Here is a 23,475-nt window from a genome sequence, read left to right on the forward strand (position 1 = left end):
TTGCCAGTTTGCTGTAATTGTGTTGTAATCTCCTAAAAGTGTGTGTGTGTGTGTGTGTGTGAACTCTTCTGGCTCAGTGCAGTGAGTGGGGACTAGGCATCTCTTTCTCAGTTATCTCATGTTTTCTCTTGGCATAGAGCAGAATAATTAAGTTTTCCCATCTTCAGCTCCCCCCGCCCCGCCCCGCTCCACTTTTCTGCCTCCTTTTCCCATTTGTCTGCTGATTTCATTGTACCGCCTGGCTATTTTATTAGCTTGTGTGTGCGTGCACATGCGTGAGTCCTCTGTGAAAGAGGGATGGAGGAAGAGAACAAGAAAGTTAGAGAGTGTGCCAGCAAAAAGATACTGCTTCTCTTTTCCCTCTGACAGCTGGGCTCTCTAATCCAGTCCCCTGCCCTGGGTAATCATCAGCCCCCTGTCCCCAGCTCAGAATCTTTCCTGCAAGGGAGAGAGGCTCCTCTGGCATCTGTGGGCCAAATGAATTACTTAGGGGAGGTGGAAGCCAGATGAATCTGTTGTCTCTTTGGAAACCTCAGATGGAAGGGCCGTTCTTCTGCAGCCCCAATTCCAAATAGAGGTGCTTGGTACTTTGATCTCATCTGGATTAGAGTTCCCTCTGACCCCTAGAACCAGACTTTCCCTGTTGGACAATGAAAGTAATTTGACTTCCCCATCAGCTGTTTTTTTCCCCCCCCTGCCTAGTAAGTCTTGGGTGAGCCTACAGGAGAAGTTTTAGAGCACGCTAGGGGGCCTGCTTCACACCTGTCACAAGATGTTTAACCTGCTTTGCAGAACACCCTTTCCTGAGTCAGTCACACATCTAATGGCTGCATTTGCAAAACATGCTATGATTCAGTAGCAATAACGAACTGGGTTAAGATGTCACACAATCCAGCCTCTTGGGTTAGTGTATGGTTTTGTGCAACCCCAGAAAATAAATTACCAAAGGTCTTGGTCTAGATGTGAATTAGGGTTTCATGAAGGGGGGTGGATGGGGCGAAAGTCAAAAAGAAAGTCAACTTTGGCTGAAATAAGAGAAATGTTTCTAGTTTCTGGATACTGGAGACAAGTTCCTTCGCTATGTTAGCTGGTTCTGTTCGTTAAAAAGATGCTAGCAAAACATAATTACCCTACAACAATGCAGCAACTGCTTCACATAGACTTTGCCAGGTGCAGGATTTCTAGTTATGATGTACAGAATATTAAAATGGACACACACGTGCAATAGAATGTAGAGGAATATGTGAATTGCAGGCATGTATATGATGGGGAAGGTGAGGGTCAGTCCTGAGGAACGGCAATTCTAGCATCTTGTAAGCCATGTTTCTAAAAGACAGTCCCCAAGAAAAGGCAATCAGTTTGGGAGAAGGAAGATGACTGCTAAGATCATAGACTGTGTGTTTTCTTCCTCCAAGCTGATTCCAGCCTGAAAAGCACCAGTGTTTGAAAGAGGCATTTCAGCACACCACCCCAGCCATCCCTTCCCTCCCTTCCCCAGTGCCCAGCCTTAGCAGATGCCAGCTCACCCTGTCAAACTCTCTCTTAATCACCTCTGCCTCACCCAGTTTAATGGTAACTGCCTTCCTCTTAATCAGTGATCCTCACCATTACGGATTAATAATGCTTAATTCAATGCTGGAGGAAACATTTTCATTATTAAGTTGTATTGTTGATTCAGTAGGTCACTCGTTATGAAGGAGAAGCCCACCTAGCTTTTTGCAGAGAGAGAGAGAGAAGGAGAGAGAGAGAAGGATGGAAGCTAATTGGCCTTTGCTATGGTTTGAAGGATATGGCCAGGTGTTAAATGTTGATATCTGGATTCTATCAGTTTATATAATTTTTTGATTGATGATGTGGCATCAAGTTGGTGCTGATTCTTTGCAACCACAAAGATAGATTTTCTCCTTGATGATCTGTCCCTAACCTGGTCCTTCAACTCTTCCAATGGTGCACTCATCACCACTGAACCAGAATACATCCACCTTGCTGCTGGTTGTCCTCTTCTTCTTCTTCCTTCCACCTTTCCCGGCATTAGAGCCTCCTCCAGACAGCTGGGTCTTTGCATAATGTGTCTGAAGTAGGATCATTTGTGCCTCAAGGAAGAACTTTGGGTTGATTTGTTCAGTGATCCATCTGTTTGTTTTCTTGGCTCTCCATGCTATTCTTAGGAGTTTTCTCCAACACCAAAGTTCAAAAGTTTCAATACTCTTCCTATCCTGTTTTTTTCACTATGGGAATTTTATTACTTATTATTAGATTGATATGCCACCTTTATTTTGTACAACTCAAGGTGGCAAACATAGCAACAACCCTGTGAGGTAGGTTGTTCTGAGAGGGAGAGACTGACCCAAAGTCACCCCAATGGCTTTTATGCCTAAGAAGGGAGGACTAGAAACCATGGTGTCCTGGTTTCTAGTTCGGCACCTTAACCAAGACACCAAACTTGCTGTCTGGAATCTGCAGATTAAACTAGAGATCTCCAGCTGATTTGAGCTGAAGACCACCGTTGCAAACAACATCCCTGTTTTGTCAAAAAAGTTCCCCTATGTTTTCCATAGAGGAAACAGTCCTCTGTGTTTTCCCTAGATATTCCTCTGTGTAAGCTGAGCGCATTTCTAGACATGGGACAGTTTCAATCAAAAGTAGGCATCCTAGAATTCAGGGGAACCTGAACATGGTACATAGGATCACTGTCCAGCTGACAAGTCGTCAGCCCTTTCAAGTTGGGCTGGGTCAAGAAACAGAGACGGATTCCAGGAGTAAGGAAGTATTGTAGTAATGGATATATATTCTTACCTGCCTAAATTTGATTTCTTTTTTTTTTCTGTCACCACAGCCAGAGAACATGTCCCACCACAGAATGACAAACAGATAGCAGTGGATTCGCTCCTAGGAGTCATCTTTGCTTTGTAGATATTATACAGACTTGATATTCGGCCCTGATGTTTTCCTTTGGCAATGTGGGTACAGCAGCAAGCGACTCCGAGAGGAGATCAGGGTTGGGGCCCAAGCTTCATCAGGGGCATTTTGAAGCGTAGCAGGGCAATGCACACACTTGCCCTCTGAAGCGGCACAAAACAGGGCTTTGCATGTGTGGAGGAATGTGGAGCTGACCTTGGGGATAAGGAAGAAAGGAGCAAGCCATTAAGGAGGGACTTAGAAAAGAGATTACATAGATCTGGGTGAGAGGGAAGTGTGAGAAAGAAACTCAAAATAATCCCACCTTGATTTTGTTGTACAAGATGGGACAGCAAGAAAGCTAGGGAGGCTTTCCAGAGGCTGTTACTTTACTACAGTACTTTGTTGTTGTTTATTCGTTTAGTCGCTTCCGACTCTTCATGACTTCATGGACTAGCCCACGCCAGAGCTTCCTGTCGGTCGTCGACACCCCCAGCTCCCCCAGGGACGAGTCCATCACCTCTAGAATATCATCCATCCACCTTGCCCTTGGTCGGCCCCTCTTCCTTTTGCCTTCCGCTCTCCCTAGCATCAGCATCTTCTCCAGGCTGTCCTGTCTTCTCATTGTGTGGCCAAAGTATTTCAGTTTTGCCTTTAATATCGTTCCCTCAAGTGAGCAGTCTGGCTTGATTTCCTGGAGGATGGACTGGTTGGATCTTCTTGCAGTCCAAGGCACTCTCAGAATTTTCCTCCAACACCACAGTTCAAAAGCATCGATCTTCCTTCGCTCAGCTTTCCTTATGGTCCAGCTCTCGCAGCCATATGTTACTACGGGGAACACCATTGCTTTAACTATGCGGGCCTTTGTTGTCGGTGTGATGTCTCTGCTCTTAACTATTTTATCGAGATTTGTCATTGCTCTTCTCCCAAGGATTAAGCGTCTTCTGATTTCCTGACTGCAGTCAGCATCTGCAGTAATCTTCGCACCTAGGAATACAAAGTCTTTCACTGCTTCTACATTTTCTCCCTCTATTTGCCAGTTATCAATCAAGCTGGTTGCCATAATCCTGGTTTTTTTGAGGTTTAGTTGCAAGCCAGCTTTGGCACTTTCTTCTTTCACCTTCATCATAAGGCCCCCCAGTTCCTCCTCGCTTTCAGCCATCACCACAGTACTTTACTACTCCTGGAATCCCCCTCTATTTCTGGACTTGGCCTGCCCGGAAAGCGCTGACAACGTGTCAGCAGGGTGGTGACCCTATGCACCGCATTACATGGAAATAGGTTCCCCTGACTTCTATGGTGCCTGCTTTGGGCTGAAACAGTCCCATGTGCAGAAATGCTCTCAGCTTCCATGTGTGACCTTCGCATAGCTGAATGGTCATTGTGGAGTTCCTGGTGCTGTCTGAGCTTGGGTGTTTGCTTGTAGACACTTCATTACACAGCTAGGTAACATCATCCGTGCAAGTTAGTATGAGGTTTGCTGTTTTTACAGGCAATCCTCACTGAACGACCACTTGTTCAGTGACTGAAGTTATGTTGGCACTGAATGAGGGGGATTTACGATGGGTCCTCACACTGTTGCAGCATCCCCCTGGTCACGTGATTGCCATTTGCGACCTTCACTGCCAGCTTCCGACAAGCAAAATTTCCTCCTTGGTTGTTCCTTGATAGATTAATTTTTTCTGCCTGATTGTTTGTCTGGAGCCGATCCCTGCTTATCTGAATGTGGGCTGCTGGAGGGGATGTGTTGTAGTCTTTCTGTTTCCTTCCTAGGTTTTTTATCACCTCTTTTGAATGGTGTATAAATGTGCTGAATGGCCATTGCCATCTTTCAGGCAAACATGCACAACAGTGTTGCAATTCTGCTGCTTAAAGATGTTCTTACGGAAGGAACTCTACCAAAGATAGGGAAAATGGCACCTTGCTTCCACCTCATTATTTTTCTTCATTCTTGGACCGCCTCTAATGATTATATCTGTTACAAACAGTGGGGTTTTCACTTGCTTAAGCAAGGAAATCTCTTCGTTGCCAGAGTGTTTCAGCAGACACATTCTTGCTCTGGTACTGAAAAAAAGAAGAAGGAAGTCCTGGAGTGGAATTCCCTCTTCATGGGTTCCACTCTCCCTGGCACTCTCTACATGGCCTCCAGTCAATTTTTTAGCTTATCATTTCAATTTCCAACAGAAGATATCCATATGCTTCTTGGAACCTTAGAAGGAGGTCATAAAAATGACCATCCATCATTATCTACCCTTCAGAAGTCTGTTCCCTTGGGAGGTGAAGGATTCAGTAACTGAGTTCTAATACTGCGCTACTCCAAAATGTGGTTTATTTGGCTTGAGATTAGACTGTCATACAGATCCAGTTTATCGTGATGTATTTCAGGGATTAACCAGTTGTGGCATCCAAATGTCGAGGAACTGCAAAACCCAGCATTCCTAGGAAGATACCTTTTTACTGCAAATCATGGCTTAGTACAACATGTGAACCTACCATTAGTTATCACAGTTGATGATAGGATGTTCCTGGCAATCCCAGAAAGTTAACAAATGGGAACAAAGCAGGTATATGGATATGATCAGCAAATTAATGGGAAGCAGGGTCACTTGTTGAGATGAGTGGCTATAGAAATCAAATAAATAAATGTCCACAAACGTTGGGGAGGTATCACCAACCATTTCTGTCCCTGCTTTCAGATGTAGCCACATTTCTCCCATACTTTCCCTTAGCATGCTGATTGCTGCCACCTCCGGAACAAGTGCCACATCTCCACCAACTTTTACACTGAAGCATCTTGCAAACAGCTCCCAGCTGTCTACAGAAGTAGGTGCAGAAATATGTTCACATCTCCTTCTGCTGGGAACTGCAAGTCAATCTCCCCAGATCAGAAAAGTGCATGTTAACAAAACTAGGAGAGGCCTGTAGGCTGGTTCTAAAGATCTAGCTGGGACAGTGAATCAGGCAGCCCTTTTGATTTCAATACAACGATGGTGGGATTTTGTGACTTAGTTTTCACAAGCAGCAGATCAAGTGCTAAGGTCATCCCTGGTATGAAGTACATCTTGCTATCCTAGACCCAAGTTGTTATGCAAATAAGCACATCAACTGGATGACATGGAGAAGGATTTAAGTCTAGCAAGATCATACCTCATTGCAGAGGGAGCAATATGTATTTACTATGCTGTAGTATATCGTTATCTAGATCTCCCCCACAGCCTGGAGTGGTATAGTCCATAGACAGGCTTCCTACTTCTTCTGCTTGTGAGAAGAACTCAGACCAAATCATCAGTCTCTACAGTCACTGATAGGATTGCACAGGAAGTTTGCTTTGGGATTTACAGGACCATACAAATTCCATGTTTGGGTTGATTAAATGATGCAACCCAGCAATCCAAACTCAGGTCTAAAGTTGAATTCCACACCCTGTCTCAGTCAGGCAAAACTGAGCAAACTTGCATTACATGTTTTTATTTTACATCATTTATTCCTCTTTTTACATCGTTCTGCATAGAATAGGGTGTTTTTGTTAGGTGTGTGAAGGAAAAGGATACCGACAGAGCAATGCTATATATCACAGTGACACCAGCCAGCACTGAGGGACACAGCACTGGTGCCCTTCTGCAGTGACTGCCATGACCTGTTCTCTTTGGGAGTGGAAAAACCACAGCATAAAATATACTAAACAGTATAAAATGACACTTTTCAGAACAAGCATTCCTGCAAATATCACTAGTGCCTACTAGAAAGAGGCCTATGCAATCATCCAAAGTTCCAGTGGTGCAACTAGAGGTCTTTAGGCCATGGACTTCATGATCTAAGGACACCATATGAATTTCTCAGGAAGAAGCTTCTGTAACTATAGACCTACCTGCCCCCATCTTCTCAAGCTTCGATGCTGAGATGTTGACCACTGACCCTATCAATGGACATCTCTGGATTGTTATTGGGGGGAGAGACTGGACAGTGGGATCCTACAGCTTATCTCCTTAGTCCACTCTGGTTGCAAAACTGTGGAAGTCTTTCCACCTGACATAACCACACAGAAAGAAGAAGCCAACCTGTGCAGGGTCCGCAGGAGCTAGGTCCATCTTATGCCTTTCACATGAGCATCCAGGAAATAGTCTAGGCTAAGACCAGATGGAACATTAAGTTGGGGAATATCCATATTCTACTAGTGGATTTTTATTTTTTTCTGGACTGAAATTGTAACAAGGCTTCAACAGAAACCTGTATCTCTCCTGTAGTGGTTCTTGAGAGGTCTACTTGACCAGCTTAGAGGCTTCCAAGACTTTTGTGCTCACCTATTGTAGCTCTTTCCACTTTTTTTCCTGTTTATTTTTTAGCATTGCCATCTCCATTGCCAATGATACAAACACAATTGAGCACATAATAATGAGTTTGCATGCTTTTTACTCCTAACAGTTTCTACTAAATCTTTACATGGCATAAGCTTTGAAATCCTTGTAATCAAGAAGTAGAACACCAGATTATCTGCTTCCTCATATACTTATTCACATTTTAATTTGCAAAGAGACTGGGTCTTAAAAAATAGGGTTTGGGCTAAGTTGTAGTGGTTATGGCAACAGGCTAGAAACCAGGAGACTGTGAGTTCTAGTGCTGCCTTAGGCATGAAAGCCGGCTGGGTGACCTTGGGCCAGTCGCTCTCTCTCACCCCAAGAGCCAATCAGGCGTGGTAGGAGAGTTCTAGTCCCGCCTTAGGCATGAAAGCCGGCTGGGTGACCCTGGGCAGTCCCTCTCTCTCAACCCAAGAGCCAATCAGGCGTGGTAGGAGAGTTCTAGTCCCGCCTTAGGCACAAAAGCCTGCTGGGTGACCTTGGGCCAGTCACTCCCCCTCAGCCCAACAAACCTCACAGGATTGTTGTGGGGAAAATAGGAGGAGGAAGGAATATTAGCTATGGTGGCCGCACCTTGAGTTATTTATAAAAATAATAAAGGCAGGATAGAAAATAAATAAAATAAAATAAAATAAAATAAACAATAACAGATGAGAAGCATCTACTGAAAAAGGTTTAGATGAATGGATCCATTCAGCTTTGTTTTTAAATTGTTCTGAGAGATTCATAGTCTTTTTTTCTAAAGTGTCTGTATTGCTGAACAGGTTTTACTCATGGCCCAAACTCTGAAATCTCTCTCACACCACATCAGATGGACCTAAAGGATCTCACAGAACATACATGCATAATAGATAATGGATATTATTATTATTATTATTATTATTATTATTATTCAAACAAGCTAGAGTTTGGAGCTAGAAAAGCTTTTTTCTTGGTTTCGGTTTGTGTGTTGTGTTGTGTGGTGGCAACTATAAATAAAGCACAGCTTATGTCTTATGGTTCTCTTGCCATCTTGGCTTATTTAATAAACTGTGGTTAAAGAAAACATGATTTAGTGCAAGGTGTGAACCAGATCATAAACCACTGTCAAAGGGGAAGAATTAATATTTGTTGTTGTTGTTTATATTTGTAAAGGAAAAAGAGCAGGAATTATCATCTTCCTTCTTGGCTTCTAGAAGTTTGGAAATGTCCCTTCAGAAAAATAACGGCTAACTGATACAGTAAGACCTCAAACTCCAGAAGAGCTGATGCCACAAACATCCTTATGGAAACCCAGTTTTTTTCAAGGCCACCGAGTAAGATGGCAGCTCGGGGAAGACCCCTCCTAGTTTCTATGGCATCATCCACTCTCCCTTTTTGCATCTTTTCTGAGTTGCCGACAAGAGGAGGGATTTGCACGCAACTGCTAAAACACAGGAACTGCAGTCCACTTGCGAAGGTGCAGGCATGAATTCGTCTTCCTGAAGTCTGGGTCAATGAAATCGATTGGGAAGGAGCGATGAATCAATGCTAATTTGGTTGATGGGCCTGCCGCCACGGCAAGTACAGAGCAATTAGAAGGGCAACTGATGTAGCAAACGCGGCCCTTCTCCAAGCCTATATCTGTGTCTGTGCTTATTAATGAAATCAACAGCCAACGGGATTGTTATTAATTTGACAGAAATGGGTTTTTCTCTCCTTCCTGGTGTGTGTCAGCCAGTGAAGTCAGGATGGAATGTCACCTATGAGCATAACTGGATTTCTCTCTCCGGTCTCTTAGTTCGCAATCTATCTGCTTTTCACATTTCTGCATCATTATTTTTTTGCAACTGTTGGTGGATATACCGTTCTATCTATTTATTGGTTAAATGTATATAGCCACCCATCTCACTTCTGTGATTCTGAGTGGCTTATGAAGTTGAAAATACAAAAACAAACCAACTAATCCCGATACAAACCAACAACAATAACAACAGAAGTGATTAAAACAGTATACTCTTAAAAAGATTTAAAAAAAACAGAATCTGTGGGAGACCACCCCTCATTCCCCCACAGTACATCTGCTTAGCAGGCTGTCCACCAACATCCTCATCTACAATGCATAATGGGGGCAGGGAAGTTATTTTAGTCCAGTGCTCTGCCCCTGAACTATGGCTCTGCTCCCGTCAGTGGTGGGATCTTAGGATACTGAAGTAGGAAGAAGAAAAGCTGATGGGGAGAAGAGCCATGGTGTGAAAGCCTTGGAACCTCCAGATAAAAGACTTGCTGATAGCAGGATCGAGTGAGGTCCCTGCTTGGCAAGGTAGAAAATACTGTTTCTTGTTTTAATGTTTCACTGGAATGTACATATTTCAACTTACATTATCCACTTTTGCTTTTTGGGGTGGGTGGGTGGGTGGGGGAGGTTAAATCTGGATGCACAACGTTACTGCATTGCTAGAAGACTTCCACTAGCCTAGTCCCAGCATCTTCAGGAAGTGGGGGGGGGGGGCTAGGAAAGATGGTCTGTCTGGACATTGCACACTTTTCAATGAAAACTTGCCTTTGACAAAATGACAACCTTCAAAGGTGTTGGCTAATCACCTCCATAATCCTCACCCAACAGGGCCACTTAGCAAACAGGGCACTGGATGCTGCAGTGCAGCAGATTCAGAGAATATCGGGTTGGTGATTTCAATGAAGAGAGTCGTGAACTGCAGGGATCAGTACCTTGACCCCCACATCTCAGTTAATAATGGCTTTACCATGGTTTATTGAAGTAACCACAGATAGATCTTTAGGTGCAGACATCACACTAAGCCGTAAGGTGGTTTGGTTTGGACTCAGGGTAGTACGTGAGCCCAGCCCACTCACTGTGGTTTGCTGAATGTAGCTGATGGTTTCGTGTGTTGTGTGAATCAAACCAATTCTGCTCTCTCTGGATGTGCTAGGATTTATTTATTTATTAAATAAATTTATATAATATGTCCCGCTGTCCTCACAATAAAAAATGCAATATGGACTTTGATACAGAAGCAGCCATTTCCCAATTTCTTCAACTTTTTCTTCCCCTGTAAAAAGAAGTCCCCCCCTTTCCAAATCATTTTCTTAACTTTCTTTTCATGGTGTTTCAGAGCCTACTCTAGTGTCTCAAGGTAGTGGGTGCTGCTGCTCTTGTCCTGGATTTGACAGTTTCCTGATCAGGAGAACAGTAGATCCAGAAGAGGCACCTGACCAGCCCTTTAGGGCCAACTGAATCCATATGTTACATGATGCTGTACTGTTTGGGACTGAGGGACTCAACTAGAATTGCTTATACGTCTTTCTTAAGGACAGGACACAGTGTGGTGGAGGAAGCAAAAAGCTAACATCTGACCAATCGTTTCATGGCTTCAGCCATCTCTCTCTCTCTCTCCTCCATCTTCATCTCCATCTATCTCTGTCATCTCTATCTGTCGTCTATCGTCTCTCATCTACCGTCTCTCTCTCTCCTTGACATTCCACTTTTCTTCTTGGAGCTCAAGATGATGAACATCTGAATCACCCCTCATTTTACTTATACAACAATGAAACCTTCCAGATAGGTTGAGTTGAGAAATAGCGACCTGGCCAAAGGTCATTGAGTGAGCTCCATAGTTCAATGGGCACTTAATAGGCGTCTCTTTAGTCCCAGTCCAAAAGCTTGACTATTACACCACACTGGCTTTTTATATCAGAGTTTATGATACCAGCAATTGTTCTGAAGGTCAAGGCATTTGAAACAGCTCCTGTTTCTTTTTAAAGCAATCATTGTGAGCAAAAGGTATCTTCCTATCAATTGTCTTGGAGAAAGCCTTCACATTTATTGAAGTTTCACCTGGAGTAAAATTCTGAGATGTGCAAAATACTCTGAGCTATTTTCCTAATCTACCATTGGAATTTCTACTAATGCTTCCTCTGGGTTAGGTGCTCTAAATTCATAACTGAGAATGCTTCAAGCAAAATGAGACACACTACTTTATCTCATGGCCAGTGGTTGATGCTGTAGTGGCATTTTCTTTTTCCTAGTGAATGGAGAGAGTGAAGGAGAGAAATTGGAAGAACACAGATAAGACTCAGAAAAAGAGAAATGATGCAGGAGGAAGGGATAAGGAATGGAGGGATTGGAAAAATCCAGGGGAAATGGAGGAGGACAACAAGAGAGAATGAGGGGAGTCTTCAGATATGAGCTAATGGGGACAAATTAGCCACTCATTTCTGTTAAACAGCTGCATTCTTTTGCCATTGCTGAAAACGGCTAGTATAAAAGAACCCAATGGCATGGTGTACATCTTTCACCAGGACGGCTGTCACAGCTTTGTCAGTGAAGGAAGACTGCAATCTGGTACTCCTCTCTTCTTCTTTTAACATAATTTTATTTAAAAATTTCATATAAGTTAAAAGGTAAACATGAAATTATATAGAGTGAAATTAAGAAAAAAGAGAGATAAAAGATAAAAGAATAAGAAAAGAGTACAGGTAGAAGAAAAGAAAAGAAAAGAAAAGATGTACAAAGAACCTTCTTTACAGCAGTTACAAACAAACTCATTATCTCTCCTCCCTCTTCAGAGTGACAACATGGTTCTTTTCTTCCCATATCCAACACCTTTTAAGCAGTAAATCCATCAATCACCAATTCATTTTTTTCCATTTTCAGCCAAAAGTCCATAAGAGGTTTCCAGTCTTTTATAAAAGTTCTTGTCTTATCCCTGATAAGTCAATTTCACCATTTCCGCATTTAAACAAAAATTCTGTTTTTTAAAACTTTCTGTTCTATTATTTTTATTCTATTGTATTCTATTTTTTTTTAACTTTCCAGTTTAACGTTCAGCACTGGGATTTCCTAGTTGTTTCCCCTACGAGTATTAATTAGGTGTGACTGTAATTATGTTTTTTGGAGTTAGCAAGATCAGCCAGCCATGATAATGCATTAAAAATGCTAAATAATGATCCACAATTACATACAAAGCATTGGAGATCGCCTCTGTCATGGCCACCCTGGTGCACAGGATTACTGTATGAAAGTCATATAATGCTGAGATTAGGATGGCAAATCCATTCCCCTTTTTACAGCCCTGTTTTAATTTTCTATAGAGAGAGAGACGTTTTTTAATTCCAGTGAAACAATGGTTCCATTAATAGGATGCTAAACTTTTTTTCCAGTTGTCCCATCTTACAAAATGCAGGGAGACACATCTTTAGAGTGACCCAATCCATAATGTGTGGTCGTGCTTCATTAGCAAGTGTCAGAAGGAATGAGCTCCAAGGAGCAGAACATACATGCATTTTATATAATGTAATATGTGATGTATGGATTTCATGGCAGGTTTGAAGACTCCCACTAGCAAAGTGGCTTTCCAATTCTCCAGCTCTTCCAGAGAAGGGTACCAACAGAGGTGAGGAGCAGCCATGGCATATTTTGTACCATTGCTCTGAGATATTGCAGATATTATGTACAAAGATGAGCAGCTTGCCTGCCAGGTAAAAATGTGGGGTAGTCATGGGGGGAAATGATGCAGTTTGGTTTTGTCTTGTAATTGCTCAAATATATTAGATGCTAAGTTAAGCCTGTCTCTTGGGCTAAATTTTTGCTTCAGCTGCTGAGAGGAGTAAACATTTATTATCTTTCTGTACGCTTTCAGAAGAATGCTGCTGAGGTGGGGAAAAACACCTAATTTGGTGAAGGGTCCATCCAGACCAGAGAAGACCTCCAGTGATTTCACGTGTGCTATTTGCCTTCTTTTCTTCCCCACTGCCCTTCTTCATCCCCACACGTGAGCTGGTGTAAGTACTGGGGAGTGATAGGATTCTGAAAAATCTGGTCTGATCTTTTCATTTCTTGCAAAACATCAGGATGTCTTACAGGTTGAAAACTGTGTTCACAGACCACAAGATCATGTATTCACAGCCACAATACAATCTGTTTACTAAATTAACTCATTCACTGGATATGTATACACAATAGATTGAACCTTTAATTAACCAAACTGGGTTCATACAACACATTAAACCACAACAAACACCTAACAAGTCCTGGCTTGACTAAACATACTGTGTGAACACACCCAGGGTAGGTAGGTAGGTAGGTAGGTTTATTTATTTATTTCTATATCCTACAACCCTATCTCCAGACTATCCCAATGCCAAGGTTGTCAGCTATGGAATTATTACTTTCCCTAGAAAAAGCTCCTTGAAGTAAGGAATTGGAGGAAAAAGACAACAGTGGGAGGGACAGAGTGAAGCTTTCTGCAGTCACTGGTTTTTCCTTGCAAGTTGTGTCTGCAGCCACTTTGTAGGAGAGAGAGAGAGAGAGAGGTGTTCAGGTTGCCCATTTTCATGGCTGGCTTTGTTTTTTTTGTTTTTTTCAGCAGTGTCATATTTATTTATTTTATTAAATTTATATGCCACCCAACTTCCAACAACTCTGGGTGGTGCATAAGTAAAAAACATTAAAGCAAGAACAAATGCAATAATAGAAATAAATAAATCAATAACTTTTCTGTTTGGGGATTGGGTTCCCAATCCCCAAACAACCCAGACGTTTCAACTTCACTCGTTTAAAACATTCCTAGTTTCCTTCTTCCCCTGATTGTCTCCATGTGCAAGTTTTATCTTGGGGAAAAGAAGATCATGCGGCAAAGAAAGATTCGCAAGTTTCAAGGATCACTGTAGAAGTGATGTTGTTTTAGAAAAGTTGTTGCTTACAGGTTAAGGTGTGAAAGTGCCCCGTGAGCTGTCCATGGTCCTGCTTTTCTAGCCGAGGAGATCCAGATTATAGACCTTCTAATTTTACAAAACTAGTGGGTTAAGTTGTAATACAACTGTACCGGTTAATGTGCAGAAGAGAGAAAGAATTATATGCACTTGAAGTAATGGTATCCACTGCATTTAATTAATAATATACAATTATTATTAATTAATACAATTAATATTATTAATCAATAAGTAATGCAATTATTATTATTATTATTAATATACCTTGCTTGGGATGGGAAGGGCAATAGCTCTTCCTGGGGGTGGTTGGTGCCATAGTGCCCTCCCCATTGAATGAGAACTTTTTGCCACAAGGGTCGAATATTTATCTATTTATAATGATATTTTGTATTGCAATCTATGTTTTATGGTTTTGTTGTTTATTGTGCTGGAAACTGCCCAGAGTCCCCCTTTGGGGAGATGGGTGATGACAGAAATTTGAAATATAAATAAATAAATAAATAAAATTAATGTTTAAATCCAATTAAGTCAATTTAGTTCATGTCCTAGTTCCAGATTACTCCTAAGTGCAGCCATTATCAGATGGTGATAATGATAATGAAAACCATGCATGTACTTTTCTATAGAAATCAACTTTTTATCTGATTCTGAAGCTTTAAAAATGAATTTCTTCCCCACAACCCTAGCATTCAATTCAGGTCTGTATGAACCAGCATTGCATTAAAAAGCATTGGTCTAACCACCACTGGTCTATAATCAATGGATTCAGAGATCAGTCTAATCAATCTGTGGCCTTAACCATGAGCTACCACATAATGTGATGAACCAGAATCAAGAAAACAACCATTGCACCACGTATGAATCAAACCAATGAATCGAAGCACACTTTTTGGAGTTTGGGATTTGAATGCTTCACCTTCTTCCTGTGGTTCTTTATTGGAAATCAGCATCAATCATTTGGATGGGGGCTTGTGCCAAAAACAGCACATATGTTGGCAGTTGTCTATTTCCTGGGAAACTGCCTTATCATGGGTTATGATTGGTCCAACCAGTTCAGTCTGTGGTTTATAAACATCAGTGTCTTCACACATGCCATGTGCAAAAGCAAAACAAAGCAATGGCCAAATGAACCAGGCCTGAATTTCAGGAAATCCCATGGCTTTGTGAAATAGCAGGACTAGGGTGAAAATCCTGTCATCTCCAATGCTTCAGTTAAGTGTGTCATGAGAACAGAACCAATGTGGTATTGATGTAACTATGCAGGCTTACAATACGCAGCTACAAAATAGGATACTTTCTCCAGGTTCACCATCATATCCAATCTAATGATTCCTCCCTGGATCAATTTACTTACCAATATGTACCAGCGATGGATGGATGGATGGATGGATGGATGGATGGATGGATGGATGGGTCTACCTTATGGCATCCACTTTTATATTCTTCCTAGCTGTCACAAAGGATTCTGGGAATCTGTAACTTCCCTCTCCACAGAGGGAATACATAGTAGTAGTAGCAGTAGTAGTAGTAAGTAATCACTGTAATTCCTATATCTTCACTTCTATAAAACAGCAATTCTACAAGAAAAATGAACAATGTTCAGCTCTGAAGCACATTTTTAAATCACCATCTCATGAATTATACAATAAAAGGAGTTGTTAATAAGGAGTTGTTATGTTGGTCAGGAGTTGTCCCAGAAGCATACTATATTTTAAAACTGGCTCATTCTGGGATAAAATGCTAAGTAACTGGAATCAAGATGATGGTTGTAGTGGTGGTGGTGTTACTCAAATAATTCCCAGGTTTCTAGGTGGAATTTAAATTTCTAAAGAATACCAAAGATAGAATTCATTTTGTTTGTTCACTGTACTGTGTTAATCCTTGATAAATAAAAGCATAATAATAATAACAGCAGCAACAATAGTCATAATAATAAGGCAAAATGTATGGTGCAATTAGGGCTCATACCATCCAGAACATTTTCAGAGGAGACTTTGACTGGTCTCACACATCATGCTGAAGCATAATGTAGCTTAATGAGTTGTGTTAACCCGGTCATCTTGGTATGTAAATCATGGTCTATGACTTAGTGCAGTGTTTCTCAACCTTGGCAACTTTAAGATGTGTGGACTTCAACTCCCAGAATTCTACAACATGGCTGGCTGGAGAATTCTGGGAGTTGAAGTCCACATCTTAAAGTTGCCAAGGTTGAGAAACACTGAACTAGTATGTTGTGCAACCCTGCCAGTTGCAGTTTAGTCAATAAATCATGATTAAACAAATCATAGCCCCATAGACAGATGCAAAAATGGGCCAGAATTGAGTTTGGAAAGAAACCACTTTCTGTCTCTTCAGGGTTGACATTCCTGCTTTGTGTTCCTAAACTCTAGCTGGATTTTTCTTGAAAGATACTCAAACTGCTTGTTGTCTTGGAGTACAAGAAAACTAACTGACACTCTTTGTGGTCTTTCTTATATTGATGATGTTGCTGAGTTGGGACTGAATTACAACTCCCAGCATTCACTACATACCACTATACTGGAATAGTATGCCACACATTCTCCTCTCCAATGATATCTGGGGTGACAGCCAGAAACTATAATCGTTGTTGTATGGGTTATAGATATGATCTCTGATTTCATGATGGTGTTTTTTTTCTTGGCCAGGGAAATATGATGGGAGAAAGTGTGGAATCCTACATGAACATTTGTTTATGTAAAAGAATAATTAAAACCCCAAGATATAGCTGGATCAAGCCTGCAAGCCCATTTCATCTGGTATCTCTCCCTCTCTCCCTCTCTCTCTCTCTCTCTCTCTCTCTGTGTGTGTGTGTGTGTGTGTATAAGATGTTGGGAACTTGGTCTACAGCATCAAGCCAAGGGTCTATTTCAACCCACTCCCTTCCTTAGAAACTTGTCTCCTGGAGGCATTTGATCACATTCTGCAGAAGACAGCCTCAAGGATATTGAGACAGAAGACAGTGTGCACATGCGGGCAGGTGTGATTTCAGTAAAGGTTTGGCTGGGAAAGTAATTGGTAGGGTAAGACAGGAGGCCTGCATCACCCGAGCTGATTTTATACAGGAGGTTAATAAGAGATGACAGACAACTGCAGCCATCCAATCCCAGAGTTGTTCTGCAAGGGAGTCTATTGTGGATTGATGACTAATGCAACATGTTGGAAGATGTACTAACAATTGCTAGTGTGATTCAACTGACCCATTCTGCTTGGGGTACCATGTTATTCGCTGTTTTAAAGCCCTCCCCTCTTTGTCTTTACAGGTGGGCCGTCCTGACAGTGGAGCTCAAAATTACCTTCTGCCCTCAAGCTAGCTGTGGCAGTTTGTCGGTGATCCACCATAGAATATCTAGGCAAGGAAGAGGTGGGGGAGCTGCAAGAGAGTAAAATAAAAATATCATTTGCGGCCTTTGGGTGTCTTCCAGAATTCCAGCTGATAGATGCATTTTGGGTTCCTAACGTTAGTCTGGATGAGCAGACTATGACAAAGGAATCCTTCAGTGTCAAGTGACACTTCCCATGATCAACGTTTGTGAGGGCCTTAGCATATATGGTTTGAGTGTTATCATACAGTATATGGTTCATATATGCTCACACTTATCAGATAGGTTCATCAGGTAGATGTTTTAGGACAGGTCACAATAATAAGGCAAAATGCATGGTGCAGTTAGGGCTTATACCATCCAGGGAATTTTCAGAGGAGACTTTGGCCTGGTCTCACACATCATATTGAAGCTTCATGTAGCTTAGTGAGTTGTGTTAACCCAGTCACCATGGTATGTAAATCATGGTCTATGACATAGTGAGCTGTGCAACCCTGCCAGTTTCAGTTTAGTCAATAAATAATGATTAAACAAATCATAGCACCATAGACAGATGCAAAAATGGGCCAGAACTGAATTTGGAAAGGTTTTAGGACAAGTAGCCATCCCTAGGCAACAAAGTGAGCAGGAGAAATTCTAAAATGTAGCAGGATTCATTTATTATGTTTTAAAATTACTGAAGTAAAGTACAAGACCACCCTTAAAAGAAGGAGAATATGAAGTTTTGAATCTAAAATAATATCATTGTAATTGTCCTGGATTTTAAATTACTTCCTCCACAAAGCTGCAGTCTCTTTAGATAAACTCCGTTTCTGCACTGGGCTAATTCCATTCATCCCCAACCCTTCAGGAGAGAACATATGTAGGACCAGGAGTCAAGGCAGTTCTTTCCTTTAAAAAAAAACAAAAAAACAATTCAGGAGGAAAATCCCATTGAGCTGTGGAAGATCAAGACATTGGGAGGGAATTTGCAAGCTTTCATTTCAAATCTTGGGATTAAGAGCTGACTCAGTGCTTTCCACATCCCTCCTCCTCCTTTTCTTTTCTGGCAAAGAGAAAAGCAGATTATAAACAATTTGAGACCAAGATACTCAACTAAAAGGTTGGTCGGCCTCAGATTTATTGTCAGCAGGTGGAATCCTTTGTCTTATTTTGATCCCATGGATAGGGGCTGTAGCCCCCACCTCCCAATTCTTTTAGATGCTGAATTGGAAATGTGAATATGAATCTTTCTCTGGGCAGGGGCAGGGGTAGTGTTTGCCTCTTCCTAGAGCTTAAGTATAGGATATGATAATGGTATTTAAAAAAAAAATTTTTTTTAAATGAATTTTTATTAATTTATTTAAATAAACATAAAATTACATACAAGCAATAATATCTTACAATACAAAAAAGAGAAGAAGAGAGAAGAAAAAGGAAAAAAGGGAGGAGGAGAAAAAGAAAAGAGAAAATTATATATATATATATATATATATATATATATATATATATATAGGATATGATAATGGTATTGATTAGCTCAAGGTCTTTCTAATGCAGGGATATGAGATGCAATGAGGATTCTGATGTTTACATTTAATAATATCAAATCGATATGATATGATATGATATGATATAATATAGAGTAAAGAACATCTCCAATGATCAGAAAAGTTGAGATAGTCCTAAAATCAGTCTTTTCCCCCCATGCTGGTGCCTTCCAAATGTTTTGGAAGTCTAAACTGCCATGGACCTCAACCAGTATGATCAATGATTATGGGGGATGGGATGTGTAGTCCAATAACTGAGGCTAAACTCTCAACTTTTGGCTGTTCTCTTCTGTTTCTCTAGTCCAGTGTTTCCTGCTTCTGTTTGATAGAAGTTCTTGACCAGCTACATGATACATTTAAGGTCAGGAACTGAATCTGAAGTCCAGATATTTTGGTTGAACGTAAAGCCTTTGCAGCAAAATGTGTTTTCTCAGTGAGCTAAGGTCCCTCCACTTGTCCTTGGTCTGTGTTACCATGACAAATTCAGGCTGTGTCTCCCAAACACATATCACTCTTAGCCATAATGTACTTTGCTTTTAGCTTTGCATGGTCTATGAAGTTTTGTTGCTTGTAACCTATTACTGTATTTTATTTTTATTTACTTTATTGGCCACTGTTGTTTAGAATTCATGTTTCACAGCTGGTACAAACCCAACCAGTTCCTGTATCTTTGATAAAACACTGAAAAAGACCCCTCAGCTTAGCAAAATGTGTGACCCCAGTAATTGATGGCCTTCTAAGGATACTAGTCCATTTTTTAAAATGTGCAAATGTGCAAGTATTTGCATGCAAGAAACCCCATGAAATCCCTCTGTAGCTTGTGCTGATGATGACATTATACACTGCAGTGTCACTGAACACGCAGAAGTCTATTCCATGGCATTTCCACACATTAACTGAAATAATTAATTGCAGGCATTTTGCCACCTTGTTTTATGCTCTAGTCAAAGAAACCCCTCAATTCTGTATGCATTTTGCCTCATGAGACAAGAGGAGGGCTTGAATTGTCTTAACTTTGCAATGAGTTATGTCTGTCTATAAAGATTGGCTGGAAATGAATGCCACCATCCCTTTAGAGCATGATGACTGGGGGATTCTGGGAGTTGAAGTCCACACAACTTCAAGTTGCTGAGGTTGAGAAACCCTGTTTTAGACAGCTATTCATTTCTTCTCAGTTTCCACTCAGCAGGAGACTCCAGGACTGTGTGTATGTGTGTGTGTGTGTGTGTGACAGAGAGAGAGGGAGAGGGAGAGGGAGAGGGAGAGGGAGAGGGAGAGGGAGAGGGAGAGGGGGAGGGAGAGGGAGAGGGAGAGGAGGGAGAGGGAGAGGGAAAGGGAGAGGGAGAGGGAGAAAGAGAATGAATATGACATCACTTGCAGGTCAGATCAGAGATGATTAACTTGTCCCCCAGATGGTGCTCAACCTTAATTGCCTGTGGCCCTAATCTGTATAGCTAATAGCAAGGGATGCTGGGAATTCTACTTCACAACATCTGGACAGCCAAAATTCCCTATGCTGTAAAAAGTCCCTATGGTGTCTTTCATCAAAAAGGTTTTCTCCCCAACTTTCTTCTACCAATCTTTTGATGGTATAGAAACCACATCCTTCATATTTAGTCAACTTTAATGGTTAGCGAGGATGATGATGATGGTTTTCCCAAGACTTCCTTCCTGTTCCCTGCAATGCTTTCCTCTCTAGAGCATAAAAAAAATAAACAGAAGGGAGCTATAAAATTGGAAGAGCAGGTGAGATCTCTGAAAATACACAGGGGTTGGAGTTGGGTAGCTCATTAAACTAGGTTAAAATGGAGCTGGGTTGTCTGAACTTCAGGGTGCTTCAGGAACTCAGCACTTTGCAGTCTACCCGGTCTTAGCAGTTTGTGTGAAGCAGACCAGCAGAGTGGGTCACAGTACAGTTCATCTGGGCATCAAAGCATAGGAACAAGGCTGTGTTTCATCAAACCCGGGTTGGGGGGGCGGGTTGCATGAACCTACAGTCCTTTAGCTGGCCTCCTGAAGAAGTCTCCAAGGGCCCTCTTTTATTCCACTAAGGGACTTGCTGGCAGTTCTTGGGGACCTTGGCACCGCCAGTGGCCCTCTGCACCCCTCTTCACTCGATTTCACGGGAAGGTGGGTGCTCACGCAAAAACCAGCTCAGACCCAACAGTGCCCTCTCGCCCTCTTCCGCGCCCGGCTTGTCATCACCACCAGGCGGGCCTCATGCGCAGCCCGGCGTTCGCCGCAGCCCCGCCCGCGAAGATTCCGCCGACGTGCTTCACAGTCGCCCTCCAACTGCCGGAGGCTGCCTCCATTTCCCCTTTGTAGAAAACATGACATCCAAGCCTGCACGAAGCCTCCTCCTTCTGCGGGCCGTTGCTGGACAGGGACCGGAGGCTGCTGATAGGAGATCGGTGGGGCGGGGGGGGGGGGGAGATCGGGGGGAAGGAAAGGGGGCGGCCCATAGCTTCAGCTGCAGGAGCAGGAACCGGGGCCGGGCAAAGCGGAGCGGGCCACCATCCCATCGCGGACCCAGCGAAACCTCAGGATAATGGGAAGCCGCGAAGTCAAGGGAAAAGGCTCCCGTGCGGGGAGGGGGGGATTGGGGGTGGGTGGGGGGTGCTTCCCTCCCTGCCCGTCCCCTCCCTTCTCCTCCGCACCAGCTGCAGCGGGAAGCTCTGCGGAGATCTCCCGTGATGAATGCGCTGCACCCGGCCAGCCCCCTTCCTCCTCCCCCTCCTCCCTTCCCCCTCCTCCCGGCCCCCAACCGCTCTTCCTCCTGGTCCCGGAGCATCCTCCTGTTGGAGAACTGGCCATGCAGTGTAAGCGGGGTGGTGGTGGGGGGAACGACTGGGGCAGGGTGAGGAAAGAGCGAAAGCGATCCCTGCCTTCGCCGTGGCATTGCGCATGATTCTGCGGCTCTGTTGCCTTGCACGCTCCAACCCACCTTGGCACGGGGGAGGGGGCCGCCGAGCTCGCCCCCTCCCACTCGGGCCGAGGCTGTCAGAGCCGTCAGCCAATCGGGACCCGCCCCCCCTTCCCGGCCGGCCAATCGGACGCCGGCGGGGGCGTCGCCGGAGTGGAGAAAAAAGCGAAGCTGGCATGGCCCAGGCTAGGCTGCGCGCCGGGAGAAGCCTGCGGGGCTGAGCGCTCCGGCTGTCGCGAGCCGCGCAGGTGGCTGGGCTGGGCGAGGCGAGCGGCGAGCGAGCGCGGCGGGAGGATGGCGAGAGCCGCGGCGGGGAGGCAGCCGGGCGTCGGGCTGGGGAGGAGGGCATGAGCGCGCGGACTGCACTCAGCCCGGGCTCTGCGCGGCGAAGGAAAGGGCGCTTCGCAGCTAAGGATGACGCCCCTGCTCGCTGGTCGGTAGTACTATGATTTGGTATGTGGCCACTTTGATAGCAAGTGTGATCAGCAGCGCCCGGGGACTCGTAGCCGCTCAAGGTGAGTCGAAGTGCACGGCGGCGGCTCCCCCGCCGCTCCCTCTGCAGCGGCGCTCCGGGCTTGCCCCGGGTGCCCAGGAGCAGCTCCGACCCTAAGCGCTTGGGTCGCTGCCCCGCGTTCTCTTCCCGGGGAGTGGGCACTCCCGCCGGTCCCTCGATCTGTGGGAGATGGGGTCGGGGGTCTGGGCCGGAGGGGCGGGAGAAGTCGCCTTTTCGCGGCAGGAGGTTCCCCTGCGGGCGAGGAAGGGAGCCCGAGGGGTGGCTTGGCGGAAACTTGCCAAGGGGGGCAAGGCGCCGCAGCCTGTTTTTTTCTCCTGCTCCTGCGGTTCGGGGTTGGGGGCAGGAAAGGAGCGAGGGGATGCTCGGAAAGAGCGCTCGGCTTGGGGCAGTTTTTCAAATTAATGGGAGGGAAAGAGAAGAGAATGCAGAGATGCCAGCCTTTTTTTCCCTTCCTAATTGCAGACTTTTCTGAATGGCTAATATGCAGCGTAAGGGGTTTCCTTTTTCTCGCCTTCCTTTATTTTATTTCGCGATTTCCCTACGACCCGACCCACACGCGTTCAGAGTAAGGTTGGCAAAAACTGTGCCGGAGATACCCAGTAGAAATGACGTGGGATAGTGACGAGTGCATTTTATCTGAAGCAAGTAGGAGTGGGTTATCGTGCAAGATTTCTCTACGTGCGGTTCGTGTGGAATATTAATTTACGAAACAGCCCTGCTGCTGCCCAGGTTTCAGGATCATCCGTGCTTCTCATGCAGCATGCGTGTCGCACTTGGGAAACTTTTGCCAGGCAGAGTTGAGATCAGGGAAAGTATAGGCTTGCTCTGGATTTTCTCTTGGGAAAAAAAAAATACAAGAAAAATAAAGACCAGCAGTTAGTCTTCCACTGTATTCATCTGGGGGCACAGAGGTGATTTGGGATATCAAGATACTAGGAACTGTATACCACTACTAATAACCCAAGTACAGCTAGTCAGGAACCAGATTTATAGATACTTATGGAAACTGGAAGACTCCAAGTTTCCTTATGGAATTCTGGCTGGATGCTTTGTGAGGAGGAAATGCTGATCAAAGATGCATTCCTTCCCACGCAGTGGTGGAAATGAGGGTGAATCAGTTTCTGTAAAGCTTGGGGCATAAAACATGTGCCATGCGGTGGTCCGGTTGGGGGTCCCGGTGAAGCCCTTCAGGAGTTCTGGACAGCATCTGGCTTTTGAAAAAGAC

At 43.7% G+C, this 23,475-nt stretch overlaps 2 protein-coding genes across 2 annotated transcripts in view; one reads left to right on the forward strand and one right to left on the reverse strand.

Moving 5' to 3' along the window:
- Window positions 1–23,475, reverse strand: part of ACAD8 (acyl-CoA dehydrogenase family member 8) — a 256,274-nt gene that overhangs the window by 159,921 nt on the left and 72,878 nt on the right. The window lies entirely within an intron of this gene.
- Window positions 22,066–23,475, forward strand: part of IGSF9B (immunoglobulin superfamily member 9B) — a 78,267-nt gene continuing 76,857 nt past the window's right edge. Inside the window, exon 1 of the mRNA XM_063311275.1 lies at window positions 22,066–22,251. Within this exon, the coding sequence (XP_063167345.1) occupies window positions 22,182–22,251 (70 nt within the window). The 5' untranslated portion in view covers window positions 22,066–22,181. The remainder of the gene's footprint in view (window positions 22,252–23,475) is intronic.

This window comes from Candoia aspera, chromosome 9, assembly GCF_035149785.1.
Source record: "Candoia aspera isolate rCanAsp1 chromosome 9, rCanAsp1.hap2, whole genome shotgun sequence".
NCBI classification, from domain to species: domain Eukaryota; kingdom Metazoa; phylum Chordata; class Lepidosauria; order Squamata; family Boidae; genus Candoia; species Candoia aspera.